The 15,960-nt window shown below is 40.5% G+C and overlaps 1 protein-coding gene across 1 annotated transcript in view; it reads right to left on the reverse strand.

The window, feature by feature from the left end:
* ACTN3 (actinin alpha 3) overlaps positions 1–15,960 on the reverse strand; it is a 196,626-nt gene that overhangs the window by 55,484 nt on the left and 125,182 nt on the right. Inside the window, exons 6-8 of the mRNA XM_085625497.1 lie at positions 14,183–14,261; positions 11,356–11,437; positions 5,336–5,421 (exon numbers count right to left, since the gene is read on the reverse strand). Of these exons, the coding sequence (XP_085481623.1) occupies positions 5,336–5,421; positions 11,356–11,437; positions 14,183–14,261 (247 nt within the window). The remainder of the gene's footprint in view (positions 1–5,335; positions 5,422–11,355; positions 11,438–14,182; positions 14,262–15,960) is intronic.

The following is a 15,960-nucleotide window of genomic DNA, read 5'->3' on the forward strand; positions in this document are numbered from 1 at the left end:
TCTGATCACTCTTGTATCACTTTGTCAATACCAGATATGTCCCTAGATACAAAACAAACTCAAAGGAAACTCAATGATGAGATACTCAGACACCAACATAATGTTCAACTAATTCAGGAAACTGTACAAAACTTCCTACTTGAAAATGACTCCTCTGACCTCATTAGATAGGACGCACTTAATGCTACTGTAAGAGGTGTGATTAATAAACGTCAATCCAGATTGCACAAAGAAACTTATAACAAACTAGTTGAACTAGAGAAACAAATTATAAAGTAAGAGAAGAAAGACATCTCCTCTAAAGATAAGCACATACTAAACAAGGGAAACATCGTTTACAATGCATGCAATACATGCATGCCATTACAACGTGGTCATTACAACGACCGCGTTGTTACAAAACATACCATTACAACGCAAGTCGTTATAACAACTTGCTGTAGGGGGTAGAAGGTGTTGGATTCCCTACTGTTGGACAGACTGAAGTTGGAATAGTAAAATATACTATTCCAAAACCCAGGATCCCTCCTACAGCAAGTCATTGTAACGACTTGCGTAGTAATAGCATGCAATGTACCAACGCGGTTGTTGTAATGACCGCGTTGTAATGGCATTCGATGTATCACATGCGTTGTAACGTGGCCTATTCACTAAGCAAGATTGGCAAGAACAAATACGGATACAACAAAATTCTAAGCACCACATCAGGCGTTTGACTCAATTAACAAAAAAGCATTAGGCTTTGCAAAGCTAATAAAGCCGGCAAAACTGTAGCAGCATTCTTAAAACACGGATTAGAAAGATACTCTATAAACACAATAAAGGACACGTTCAGACTAATAAAATTGCTGATATTTTGAGAGAGTTCTATCAAGAACTATATGCTAACAATACATCAACAGCCCACAGGAAGCGTGATGCCTACCTCCATAAGGCCAATTTACCCAAACGAACAGAAGAAGAGATTAAATTGGTCAACAGCTTGATAGAGAAAGAGGAAATAGCTGATGCCGTTAAAAAGCTTGCAGCAGGGAATGCCCTAGTCCCTCATGGCTATACAGCACAATTTAAAAAAAACATTTTCCACTGAAATTATCTCACCACTGTTAAAACTTTTAATCCACTTTGCCAGTACCGGTCAAGTCACAGGTACTCCAGTGGAGCCCATCATAACTGTGATCCCAAAGAAGGGATAAATGCAATACTACCAAAACATTCCAGACCAATCTCATTGCTAAACCTAGATTGCAAAATCTATGCTATGATACATCGCAACAGACTGCAAAAATACATATCTAAACATATACACCTATCACAAGTCGGATTTCTAAAAAATAGACTATCCAGGGACAACACAACAATATTTTGTAATTAAATCCTAAACACCTCTACAGTAGTGATCACACTAGATGGGGAAAAAACATTTGACAAAGAAGATTGGCGCTATTTGGAATCTGTCTTTAGGAAATTTAATCTGGGTGAACAATTGATCAAAATGATAATGACAGTATACCACAACCCGTTTGCTAGGGTTAAAGCGGGGGAAACAATTTCCAATCCCTTTTCTCTAAAACAAGGAACCAGACAGGGTTACCCTCTTTCACCTCCCCTCTTCCACTTGGCACTAGAACCACTTCTTCATAACCTTAAGGGAAAACACAGACATAGCTGGTATATCATTTGGAAGTAACACCATAATAATAGCTGCTTCTGCAGATGATATTTTATTTACCACAGAAGATCCCCCCCTCTTCCAGTACTGCCTTGACGGCATCAATCAGGTAGTTCTAAGTGGTCTCAGGTTATTTACTTAATGAAGACAAATCTGAGGTTAAACGTCTGAATAATCACAGAAATAAAGAAATATTAGGAGATTCTGCCCTCGCATTACAGTCTAGTTGCATCAAATACTTCAGGATAAAGCTCTCCAATGACCTCAATAACACAATCAAGCATAATGAAGAGAGCACACTCAGAAATGATCAACAATTACTTGACAATTGGTCACCCAAATTTCTTTCTTGGTGGGGAAGAGCTGAGTCCCTTAAAAGTGGTGATTACCCCGATAATCAACTATCTAATCAGTATGCTCCCACTGACAATCTCCAACAACTTTTTAATAAATTCTAATAGTAAAGCAAAAGAATTTCACTCAAAAAACGTAGGACCTGATTATGACTTTAGCAGTTAAAGAACTGCTGTTGCTTCTCGGCGGCCCGACCGGGCGCGTACCTGACAGTCGACCGCCGGATTACAAACACATCAGGAAAAACATCGCTAGACTGCCGCCACGAGGAGAGGCAGTAAATAGTAGCAGTGCAGGCATGTGGACCACATCCAGAATGCGACTTGCCTTTCTGCCGACCTTTTCCTGGAGGTGACGCTGCAACGCGCGAGTCGGCAGAAAGGCATGTTAATTGCTGATAATATGACCCTAGGGTGATTGTGCAGTTAGGGTACATCACTGGTGCACATACAAAGCACTCCAATACCTTCGGGTCAGGTTAGTGCTATTGCAAAATGAATTAAATTAATGAAATACACACATACTCCTGACTGGCTGGTATGACGATCTGGTTGTGTCCAGCAGTCAGCAGTGTAACCCATCTTGACTCTGCCACCGTTCAACCGCCAGCCCTGCGGGTAACTCATAATACAGTGAGTGAAATGTTGATGCCTTGGTGGCATTTTCAGAACCGCGGCGGCCTGGTGGTTCAACCGCCAAAGTCGTAATCGGGCCCTTAGGCTTCTAGGGATATGGGGAAGGTGTGTGCTGTCCTCCCTAACTTTAGGAACTATCAAATGGTTCATTGATGAGGTAGGCTACTAGTCAGTATGGGTGAATTTGGAAAACTCACTACTGGATGGTAAAGCCTACATGCTCATATCTAACGATGGAAAACTTTCACCCATCCCATTCTAACTACATCAAGAAGAACAACCCAAAAAATTATTCTGAGAATGGACTAGCATTCTAAAATGAGGAGCCGCAACTCCAATCTGCCAACCATCTAGCTCAATCCCAAAATTAAAATTGATGGACAATCAGTTATGTGGATTGACGGGTCAAAGAAAAGAATCAATCTGGTCACACACTTATTTGTTGGGACCTCTCCAAAAAACTTTTAAAAATTCCAAAGAGTGCTACATGTTGGAAAATCTCGACTTCTATCCATTTTTAAAACTTAAGGTTCAGTAATCTAAAAACTTAAACCTAAATAAAGACCCATCAGTACCTAACCTAATTGCTAGCTTATGGCCATGTGGTTACCAAAGTATACAAGCTACTCTTGCCAAAATCAACTAAACTTCACTCACGAAATGAACACAAATGGGAAACAGAACCACGCAAAAGCAACATGAAATTTGATCAGAAGAATATTTACAAATCTTGTTTCACAAATAAAGTATGCTGACCCAGATTAAATGTATGCTCTTTCACAAATCCTTCTTGGCACCTGAAAAACTACTAACACTTAATATGCGACAAGACCCTACCTGACAGGATTACAGAGATCACAAAGGTGACCTTGCTCATATGCTCTTTCATGGTTCCACACTGCAAATATACTGGGGTAGCATTATTAAGTTTGTTAAATGTACCTTTCGCATTACCCCCGCTCATGAATTCTCTTATGTAATACTAGGACAACTGATTCACAAATCAAATGGGAAGCAGGGAAGTTTCTTCCAGTGTTAATTCTGACTATGGTTTGCAAACTGATTCTCTCCAATTAGAAGAACTCCAGTATTGTATCCTTTCACATGTGGCAAGAGTGGCTTGCGTTTCTTAGATGAGCGGACAATACCTCGTTGCAACTTATTCCCTGGGGCCCTCCCAGCAGACCAACATAGGGTTCACTTGACACCCCACTACCTTATCATTCAGCAAATCACCTTGACAGACAGCTTTCCCGCTATGGACCGAAGCATCAAGATGTGCTGTGTCCTTTGCCTTAACTGTTCATTCTTAACCAGCACAATAATGCAACTCATAGAGAACAAACAATCAGCTCACTCGTACTCACTAACTCAGGCAACCAATTTTTCACTGTATTTTCAACTGTGCATGTACAAATGACACTAACAAGATGTAAGTACTGCACAGCCTTACACTCCTCTCCTTATCTTGTTTTGTCCCTATATGTGCTCCACTTGTGTTAGTTAATGTATTGTGATACTGCAGATGATATGAATTTTATGGCATGGCACAATATGCTTCCTATTCACTTGTTTTACCATACTGTCTTGTGTTAGGTTTTGCAAATAACTAATAAAGACTATTTGAACTAAACAAAAAGGAATTAAATATACACAATGATATGAAAGCGAGATACAAAAAGGTGTCTTTAGGGTACCTAATGACCCTGAATTCCTGCCATGACCTATATGATGCATATCCTTAAGTTGAGGATCACAAAGCTCACACAGGGAGTCATCTCTGGTATTCAAACAACACTAGTCCCAGGATAATGACTGCAAAGAAAAGATGGACACATCTTTTTGTTCTTGGTTCTTTGCCTGCTTCTCTTCAGATTGGGCACATGAGCACAACCTTCTTAACTTCCGTAAATTCTCATGGCCTATCAATTTATTAACATGGAATCTTAATTTCAGAAGCCCTCAGCTTTCCCTCTGCCTGTCAGGTAGCTTGCTGATGCATCCCTGGCAAACCCTGACTGAAGTAAACGGTTCCTAAAGTTTTAGCACTATACAAAAAGGCATAAACATAGCTAACCATATGAATGAAGTAAACTAGCTGATAAGATGATTTTCTTAGACTTCTTTATTACTGTCAGTACAGGAGAGGGTGCAGTCAGAGAAGTGACTACAGTGAGGACCAGAAATGCCATGTATTTAAGGAGAGAGTTACTCATAACACTAGTTCTACAATGTGGCTCTCTTTTTCATATTTTAACCTTTGGAATTCTCTTGCCTGCAGATCCTTTGTATGATGGAGAACATTATGATAATCTAATTCTTTTTTTAAATGCTTAAACTTCTTTAAACAGTATAGGTTTGCTTTCCATCTATCCTTCTGTGAGTAAAGGCCCTGCCAAGATAGTGGGCAGGACTAAAATTATTTGTAAGGCGTATCTCTCCCTTGGAATGGCTCTTCAGTGATCTTCTCAGCAAACCTAAAATCAAGCTCTTGTGGCTTAGATCTGAAGTCGAGCTTTGGGCCTTGCTGTTAGCCCCAAATGCTTCCTATTAGGATCAAGGTATGGATGTCATCATCGCACCTAATAAATTAGCGGCCCATCATGCCAACAATATGCAATGTTCTAGGTAGGCAAAAAAACGTAAAATCCCCTTCTTGGTGAGAAGCTTGTACCTGCTCAGCTCCAGCGAAGGCATGGTAGAAACAAGAAACGTATGTCATAATGGCTTTCTCGTCAGGCTTTGGAGTGTTCACAATATCTGGGGAAATGGAAACAAGACAGCATAAAAGTTTGACAGCGAGAATCCTGCTACTCTTGACTCTAACTCAGGAACATCTCTTCAAGACCCAGGACTAAGTATCATGAATTCAGCTTAAAAAGCCAATGTAACCACAATGGCACCAGAAACAAATAATGCAGAGCCATACTAACAATATGCACTTGAGTACAGTGCACCACAAACAATGAAAACACATTAATCACTGGCATAATAAGGAAAAACAGGAATTACTTTATTTCCTAGTCCTCTGTTAGGTAGATTAACAAATGTAACAGGAAAGGCTTGTTCTGCAGGACGGTGTGTTGTTTTTATAGTATTATTATTATTCATATTAATATTAGTAGTACTAATAGTAGTATTAGTATTATTATAATTACTGTTGTTGTATTTGTTGTTATTATTATTATTATCCCATGGTTTGTCTTTTTGGTGTATGTCCGTATCCCTTTGGGCTGCCAACCTGTGATAGTTAGCAGGAATATTTTTATTGAGGCTGAGGTGTGAGTGCGGATGTCCAAAGTGCAACATTCCCCAACATCTACAACGCACATATTGATTCCACCAGAGATTTAGACAGTGAATGAAATAATCCACACTTCACCCTACCTCACAAAGAACATACACAGACTAAGTAGGCTATTTATAGTTTGACAGATGTTCCACCATCCTGGTTGTTTGGCAGAGGCCAGAGGTATGCTATCCAAGGAGTAGCCTATCAAATAAATGTTGGGCTCAATTCACAAAGGTAATATGCATGATTAGATTTAATGCTGTATGCATTTACTACTACACTTAGGTGCAAATTCAAACTTTTGTGCTGTTCACCATTTCCAATATCTAATTGTAGACTTACAAGTCTCCATCAACTCAGTTCAAGGTGTGGAGACAGCTAATACAGAACTTACCAGGGTAAAGTTACTAGGATTAACTTTTCCCGCATAGGGAAAGATTTCTGCTACAGTAGACAGATATCTTTCTAGGGTAAAGTACAAGGAAAATAATAAAGCTTATGAATTTTTAAAAATATATGTTTTCATGTCAAAGAAAAATATAAATTAATTAAAAACCAAATAGTATTAACCTAGAACTAATCAAATAAAATGTTGCAGCACATGAACATAATTTTGGTTTTAAAGAATTAACTATTTGAAATATTGTAACTTAGTTAATAATTATTCCTTGTTATCAAAATTATAACACCCTTACTAGCATTTTACTATATAATTAATATTAAGTAAATCTAATTGAGAGTTATGCTTTTTGTATTAATATAAACTCTTTTTTAAAGTGTATCAGTTTCATAAAAAGAATTACAAATTCATTATTCATTTTTAAACATCTTAAATATTTGATTTAATCTGTTTAAACACTCAAAACAATTATCTATCTATCTATCTATCTATCTCTCTCTCTATATATATATATATATAGAGAGAGAGAGAGAATGAGAGAGAGAAAGAGAGAGAGAGAGAAAGAGAGAGAGAGAGAGAGAGAGAGAGAGAGAGTAAAGCAAAGGGTAAAGCGATGTTATGGGTAGGTGAAAATGTCAGTTAAAACATAACTGGTGCCCAAAAATAACTATATCTCGTGCCTCTGCCATGCAGTCTTGTCATCACAGATGTCATTTCAAATGTTGCAGTGATGTTGTCAATGATATCATAAAACATGTCATGAGTGATGTAATATATGGGGTAATTAGCAGTGCATGGTGAGGGTGCGAGTTATAGTTACTTTAGCACACAAGTCCCAGTTACTTGAGATAACTATAGTTGGTGAACTTCTGTGATTTTGTTAGTTTAGAACTGTATGTTTCAACTGACATTTTCACCTAACTATAACGTCCCTTTAACCTTTGTTTTTTTCACTGAATTTCTAAGGTTATTTTTAATGTACAGTAATATTTCATTAACATATGCAATGCCAACCCCACACCGTGCACCACCAAAGGCCAGGCCCCGCGCCCAACCTCAGCAAGCGCCCTACCCACTCTGCATGTGGCCTTTGGCCGTGTGCGGTGTGGGGTTTGGTGCAGGGCCTGGCCACACTAGGCAGCCTTACAACTCCCTACAAGCGCACTACCTCACATGGCCATCTGGAAAGAGTCACAACATCAAAATATAAAAACTGGCATTAACGGCTTCATGAAGGAGTGAGCATATCACTATATATAAAGCAGATCGATAATCTTTGTTCAGAAATTACCAATATTTTTAAAGGGTATCTCAGTAATTCACACAATGCGATGTTTAATAATAATGATTATTAAAAGTGTTTAATAAGGTTTTAATTAAAATATAAAAATCAACATGTCTGAGTCTTTTAACATAGTTTTTATGACAGCATTTTGTGGACTGGAAAATGTTAAAAGAAAGACTCAGAAACAAGTTTGTTTTTTTGCTATATTTTTTTAATAAGACCAACATGTCTCTGAGTCTTTCTTTTACAATTTTTCAGCCCACAAGACACAACCATGCAAAACAACAAGAAGAGGCCCTTGCATTCCAGCTGAAAAGCATAGAGCTCCCTCTATGAGTGTTTTTGAAAAATAAGGTAAGTTCCCCTGGGGGTCATGGATTTAATGACTCGGGAGGATTCCTGTCTGATTTAATAATGCTGGGGGCTACTGTGTTAGTGCCCGTGCCCCTTCTAAGGACATCACCATGCTGAAAATCAAAGTGTAAACAGCCTTTGCAGGGCATTTGGGGTGCTCCTTCAACACACAGTGAATAATATTTTTGAAACATTTTTGTGGGTGTCCCAGTGCCCACCCAGGACACCCACATTTTAGATTTCATTTGGGGACAGCAGGGTAGCCCCAGGGCCCCAGTGGCACCATCGGCACCCATAGTGGGTACCGTCAGGAGTCTGCTTTTCTTTCTTAAGCGGGTACTGGTGCCCATCCAGGGAACCCACAGCTCAACTTTGGGGGGTGGCCTGGGTGGAGAGCCCCAAGGCTCCCACGTCCCCAGCTAGCTCCCCTGGCAGGAGCCACCCCTTTTAAAAAAAATGTTGGTGGGTGCCTCAATGCCCACCTGGGGCACACACAGTGCTGGGACCGTTGAGGGCTGTGAGGGGAGCCCCAGGGCCGTGCGCTACCGCAACCTGCTCCCTATGCGAGACCTGGACCTTTTTCTTTAATTTGTGGTGTATTCCCCGAGGCCTACTTGGGGACCTCACACTACTTTCATCTTTAGGGGATGCGGGGCGAGTCCCAAAGCCATGCAGCCCCAGCCAGCTCCCTACTCAGCACCATACTGGGGACTGGTGGGAACCAGCATCTTTCCTTTACTCCCGCCCAGATGGTAGCAGCATTTTTTATAGCTCCTCTCCGGCAGGAGCAAAATTCTGTTCTATGTCCAAGAGAGTGCAGGCAGGGTATGCCTGCACTTTCCCAGACAGAGAACCAGTGTCCTGGGGGTACAGTCCCCAGGACACTGTCAAGTTTTAGACCTTGGTGGATAGGGTCCCATGGGCAGATATCAGCTTTGGGAGGGCACATGGCCCCCCTCCACTTTTAAAAGAAATTAAGTCCAAGGGATGTGGTGTCCGGGATCTGAACAGTCTCAGGAACGGTGGCCTTGTGCCCCCCTCCCTTTAAATAAAATACGGCTCTGGAGATATGGTCCTCAGGCCCTGTAAAAGCTCGAGATGGGGGCAACCCCCCCCCACTCCTCTTAAAAATGATAATGCCCGTGGATGGGGTCCCTGGGGCCTGAATGGGCTAGGGAAAGGGGGCAACATGCTCCCCTCCCATTCAAACTGACTTGTGCTGCACCAGGGGCCATGGCCCACTGCGGGATGGTTAGTTTCTTAAATGCAAAGACCCACCGCAAAATTATAAACATATATATGTTTTTGGTCGGGGGATCCCTCTGGGACACCCTAACCAGGCCTAGGGGGGCCGGCTATTACTACCCTGCCCAACTACATTTTTTTTAAACTTTTCTCTATGACTCAGGAATGAGTCTCGAGTCCTAAGAAGGCTGCCATCACATCGCGGTGATGTGGTGGCAGCCCTTCAGATTGCATCTGAAGATCTATCTGCTCCACAGATCCACAACAGCATGAAATATATAATGTTTGAGCCTTAATTGCTTAAAAACTACTGAATGGTTTTACACCAAATCACAAAAGCACACTTTCTGGGCCAAGATCTTTCTTTCTGCCAAATTTGGGGAAATTCTGCTCAGCCATGTGGGCTTTAGCTGTGTTTAATGTTCCTACTAAAAAATAAATGGGCAAATGTGTTTTTGACCCCCCCCCTTTATCTCTGCCCCCGCTTGAGGATCACCCTGAAACTTTCCAGAGAGAAGCAAGGGTGGAAGAACATTGTTTGGGAAAGTTTGCGAAAGATTTGGCAAACTGCGCCAAAGTTATAAGCAAACCAAAAAATGCTTTTTCTAAGGAAAAGTGGTCCTCACTATATATATATATATACATATATATATATATATATATATATATATATATATATATATATATATATATATATATATATAGGAAAAGTGGTCCTCACTATATATATATATATATATAATATAATATATACACACACACACACACATATATATTTAATTTAAAAGTCAAAATGATGTAGTGTATTTTTAATATTTCCTATGGGATGTTATATAAAGTCCTTGCCTCTATTATTTTATATGGGATTGTGCTGCAGTAACTGTGAGTGGCCTTGTGTGGTGCCAAACGTACTCCACAGCTGTGATGCAGTTTATTTAGAACTGTTTTGGGACCTTTTTGGTTGTAGTAACTTTAGAAGTTCAGTTTGTGAATAGTAATGGTGTTACTCTGCTGTGGATGAGTGTTTTAGTAGTCTGTTGTGCCCTAAACCCCTCCGTATACCTCCCTAGACCCCCTCTTTACCACTCCTTAACCCCTTTCCTATTTGGAAGAAAGTATTCCCCATTTTCAAGCCACTCTCCATGGTCCCTCCAAAATGTTATATCAAACATAGGCACACATGCAGAGATCTGTGTATAGAAAAGACAGGAACGGTGGAGGGCAGTTCTCTGCAGTAGGTTTGGTACCAGAGTAGTACTATTAAATATACAACAAAAAATAGTTTGTGAATTGGGACTTGTGAGTTAGATGCCACTGTGCCGCAAAAGTTCTCACATCAATGTTGTGAGAGCACGTTTAGCAAAATGTAATGATAGACAAGCCGACATGACAGGGTAGCCCTCTAAGCAATCTTTCTGTTTTCAGAAATAAACCTGCGAAAAGATTTTGTTTTAAAAAAAAAAAACCCTAGTGTGCAGAAAGCTTTTCCTTCCTGGAACAGCAATATTATTTTGCACGGCCTAAAGGGGTCCATGTGAATGCAGTAGACAATAAACATGGATACTGAAATCCCGTAGGTAAGTATTATGGAACCAGACTACAGGGGTAAACATAGAATAGAAGGGCCATCAGACGGCAATTTTCCATGGACGCCAGCATGTGGGATCAGGAAAAAGGGAGACATCCTTGTGAGGGGTAGGAAGAGGGACACAAGGGTGAGTTAGTGTAGCTTTAAAAGACAATATGACATGCAATGATGTGACTGTGCTACTCATGTATTTCATGACAACAGTCAAAGTGTGTAGCCCTGGGGATAGCTGGAAGAACACACAATCAGCAGTTATGCCATACAGTGATATCAACTTATTATTTTTCTTACAAATCTCTTTTGGGATACATAAGCTAAAGCAATACAGTGATTATCATGAACATCCCTATATAACTGAGAGGGTAAGGGTACACTTCTGAGGGTCCTACATCGTGCATATCACCATCAATGCATCAGACAACCTTCCTAAGAGCAAAACACATGCAACAAGGGAACAAAACACATGCATGGGAAGGAAAAAGCTTCTTGAACAATTTTCCAAAATTTCTACCAGGCATAGCGTGACTCACCCTCTGCATCCAACATCTTTGGTATATCCAAGAATTTTTCAGCCACTTCAAATGCAGTGTTCAAGTTACCAATGGGGTCATCCTAAAACGAGATAGACTACCATTAAAAAAGGGATCGGCAGTGAAAATAAAGGATGAAAAAATAGAGGGAAGAAAAAATGGAGGATGAATGAGGTATACGAAAAATACAGTATAATTAAAAAGCATTAGAGAGACAAAGAGAGAAGAGAAAAAAGGCATTCATAGAAGGAAATAGAAAAGAACAAAAGAGAATAAATGAACAAAATAGGGGGAAAAGCTAGAAACAAATTAGAGATGGAAACAATGACGAAATAAGGGAAGAGAAAGAGAAAAGGTACATGAGACAATACTGAAAAGAAGCATAATGAAATGAGAAATGCAAGACAAAATGAATAAAAAGAGGAGAAAGAAATATTAAATAACAGAAGAAAATCGAATGAGAGATAGAATTAATAAGCAAAAACAAATACATTACAGGAAATTATAAGCAAAGGACATTGGAGAAGGAAAGGGTAAAAGAGAAGAGCCAAATAGTGAAATTAATGAAGGAAGAGAGAAAAGACAGTACTAATGTAGGAAAAGCCAGAATGTGAATGGAGTGCGGGGAACAATGGTTCACACAGCCCAGGTCGGCAGCCAAGGTCAAACAGAGATAAACATGTCGAGGTTCAGCAGTAGCTGCCTCTGCACACTAAATCCATTCTTTCATTGTGCATGCTGATACACTCTATTAGTACGCCACGCACAGTGCAAGGTCATTTACTGCAACTATTTGCAAGCAAGGACAGAGGAGCTGCACTGCAATGTGAATTTTTTAAAAGCCGATATTGTTACCTATGAATGACAGAGTAGCTTATCGGAGTGTGTGTGAGGTCAGTCATAGGTGAAATGTGTTCTGTTATTTAGGGGCACAATCACACAAAAAAAACACCCTCAGAAGTACAGAGAAAGAGATCAGCAGCCCACAGAGAGGAAAGGACAGAGATTACCGTAAGTAGTTAAATAATGCGATGATGTTGACCGCAATAGGTGTGCATGCAGCAAGAAAATGTAGAATTAGAAAAGCAAAGACCAAGAGCAGGAGTAGAACAACTAGGACAAACATCAGTAACAATAGAAGAACATACACAAGCACATTAATAATAGCACAATGCATGGAGACAGAAGGAAAACATTAATATGAAAGCATGCAATTCATCGCCAACTGAGAGGCAAATAAACAGACCAGCATAGAAGTAGCTATAGAAGAGCAATCACAAAAATCTGCAGGGAAAGGAAAAGGGAACTCGAGATTAGCAGCACTAGAATGACAAAACAAAGCCAGACAGAACACAGGGAAAGCAAACAAAGAAACCAGCAGCAACAAAACAGAAAACACTCGGACCGAGAGCAATAGAGAACTTAAGCGCAAAGAGAAGCAGCCATAAAACAGAGCTAAACAAAGATTAAAAGAAATAAGAGAGAAATGAGCAAACAAATAGCAAGAAGAAATAGAAATGCAAACACTAAGAACAGTAGCAAAATAATTTTAAAAAATACAGACAGACCGAAAGCAATAGAAAAGAAACACAGCTAGATGTAGAAGAACGAACAATGGGGCAGGAAGCAATACAAGAGAGAAGAGAGACAAGAAGCAACACTGTGGGCCATATGTATCAAAAAAGAGTTTTGCGATTCTCAAATTGTGATTTTTAGCTAATCGCAATTAGAGAATCGCAAAATGCAATGTATATAGGATTTGCTAAAAATTTTGCAAATCCTACATATTCCTTATTTGCGAATCGAAAATTGAGATTCGCAAATAAGGAATACCTAACCATTCATTCCTATGGACTAGGAGGCCCATAGGAATGAATGGGAAGACATTCTCAATTTGCGACTACCAATTAGAGAATCTCAAATTGAGAATGCAATTTAAAGGTTGCAAGGGTGCCAAAAGGACACCCTGTTGCACCACTGAAATATGCATGTGTGCACATTTTGTGCACATACATGCCCTAAGGGCATGTATTTGCACCAAATGACACTTTGAAAATAGCAAAAAAGTGCTTTTTTTCTAGAAAATCGCAAATTACCACCAACTTCAAGTTGGTGGTAATTTGCGATTCCTTGAGGCCAAATAGCAAATTTCTGGTGCTTCCAAAATTGCATTTAAGGAATCACAATTTGCAATTCCTTAATTGCATTCGCAAAATAGAGAATCACAAATTTTGCGATTCTCTATTTTGCGATGGCCTTTTGGGATTATACATCCCAAAAGGCTTTTTCCCATTCGCAAATGGGCTGATTCTGAGAATCGGGCCGTTTGCGAACGGGAAAAAGGCTTGATACATATGACCCAAAATCAATTATTTAGACCAGCAGCAAAAGGAAGGCCAGAGCAGAAGACATCCGTATCCAGATGAAAAATACATAGACCATAAAAGGATCAATGGGAGATGGTGTGTCAAGGAGGCAGAAAAAGAGGAGAAAAATTAGAAGCAGGTGAAAGAAAACACAGGCACTGGCAGCAAAACAGGGTATGGCCAAGAAAGCATAGACGGAGGAGAAAAGGCAGGCTCTACTGCAAGAAAGCAGACAGACTTTAAGTGAATGTCAGAGGATAGAATAAGAAAGCATTTAGATTGGCTGGAAAAGGGAAAAGGTGTGAGAAAGCAAAGGCAAACACACAGTTCAACAAAGGAGAACAAGGATTAAGGATCAGGGGTGTCAATATGCACATTCTCCTCGCCATCATGCAGAGACCGCACACCAATGGCAAAGCAGGCAGGCACTAAAGGGAAATAAAGAAGGAAGGCAAAGGAACCTTTCTGAGCTTGGCATAGTCGATCAGGTCGGGTCTGTGTCTGTGGATGAGGGCACACAGTGCCAGGCCATCCTTCCAGCTTCAGAGCGACAAGAAGAGAGAAAAAGAATACAGAGATAGAGAAAGCAGAGATGAGCCTCATAGATCGTCAGCAAGCTCTTTCGAGGCCAGACCTAGCATACCCTGCTCCTACTCACACTTCATCTAAGCAATATCGTCTAGACTCATTCTGAGGCCAAGACACACTTTTAGGAAAGGAGGTAAGATTGCTTCATGGTGATGGGGAGATTAGACAGGCAGGCGTTTTTCAAAGTCTTTTACTGACGGGGCAAAATCAGCCAATTGTTGGCTTAGCGTGAGTGGCCCCGTCCCAAATCTGCTGTCTTTTCAGAATTTCTGTACACGCCAGTCCTCACTCCCTCCAGTATGTATGTTCATGAGTACAGCCCCCTTAAGCATGTTTGGTGCTTTTCCAGCTGAAACACAAACTAGATAAATTCCAAAGGTACCTTGACCAATATGGAGCGACTAAGCCAAGAAGATCATTACCAGACACCATTAAAGAAAACCACACTCTGCTACTAGTACTGCAGTGGTTCCCGGAGTATACCAAGCAATAATCTTAACAGTTGCGTCCTGGAGGATCCTCTCAGAATGACTCTTTCTCTCAAAATATATAATAGTAGAAAAAGCTTTCTGAAGGATTCATTCTAAATAACCCCAGGTCTGTGTCAAAAATAAACTGTCAGCTGAAAGTAAACAAAGGACAGGAAGTGAAAGTGAGAGGGGAATCTGCAAAGCACTTCCTGCTGTCCTTCAAATGTCATTCATTTGGGAGAAAAGAGTACATTAGGGCAAATTATGCTGAAAGTTTAGTTCTATGGATTAGAATCCTGCCACTCGATGCCTAACCCTTGTTATCGATTAGAGTTTAGGTTTATATCAGTGCAAATACATCAAGTCGCGTATTTATATTACAGTAAAGGTCATAAAAAAATGAAGGCTTTCCCAGTTTTCCAGTCACGTTCAACACAAATGGTATTCGAAGTCCCAGGTAACTAGTTCACATGAGAATGTTTTTACCAGCCGTCAGCCAAGGGGTTGTGCCTTCTGCACGTAAGTAATAGGTAAATCATTAGAGAAGGAAAACCCCAGATTACTGCATTTCTGTCTTTGAGAGTTCTAGATTACCCCCGTTTATTTCCAGCAGCCGAGTGGGAGATGGGAGCGCTCTCAGTTATTTAGGTTTCGAGCCAATACTGTTAAATATCTATTGTGCTTCCCGCTTGGGTATTGTAATGATGGGCCCTAGGCCCACATGCTAGGTGAAGGAGGACACAGGACACATAGTTGGGGATAGTGGGAATGGCCACGAGCACGTGCGCTCGGCCCCTTTTATTGACAGCGTCACCTGACACAGTGACGTCTGTGGTGGGTGGGTGTACAGTGTAATACAGCAGGTCGGAGCACTAGAACGTGTCCATGCTTGGACACTACATCCCTCCCAATTTTTAATAACAAAACCCAACGTCAACGTTCAACCTGGGGGAGAAAGAAAGATATACACAGTTGTAATACAGTGACCAAACTTCTGCAGAATCGCTCACGCTTCAGCTGCTTGGAGTCGCAGAAGATGTTCTTCCTGTCGCGGACGATGCTCTTCCTGTCGCAGACGATCACCAGTTCACTGTGGCACCAGTCATGGGTGCTCGATGGATCTAGTCTGTTTGACGGCTCTGCCTTGAAGTTGTTCTCACAGTCTTTCCTTCGCTTTTACT

The sequence above is a fragment of the Triturus cristatus genome, chromosome 9 (assembly GCF_964204655.1).
Source record: "Triturus cristatus chromosome 9, aTriCri1.1, whole genome shotgun sequence".
NCBI classification, from domain to species: Eukaryota; Metazoa; Chordata; class Amphibia; order Caudata; family Salamandridae; genus Triturus; species Triturus cristatus.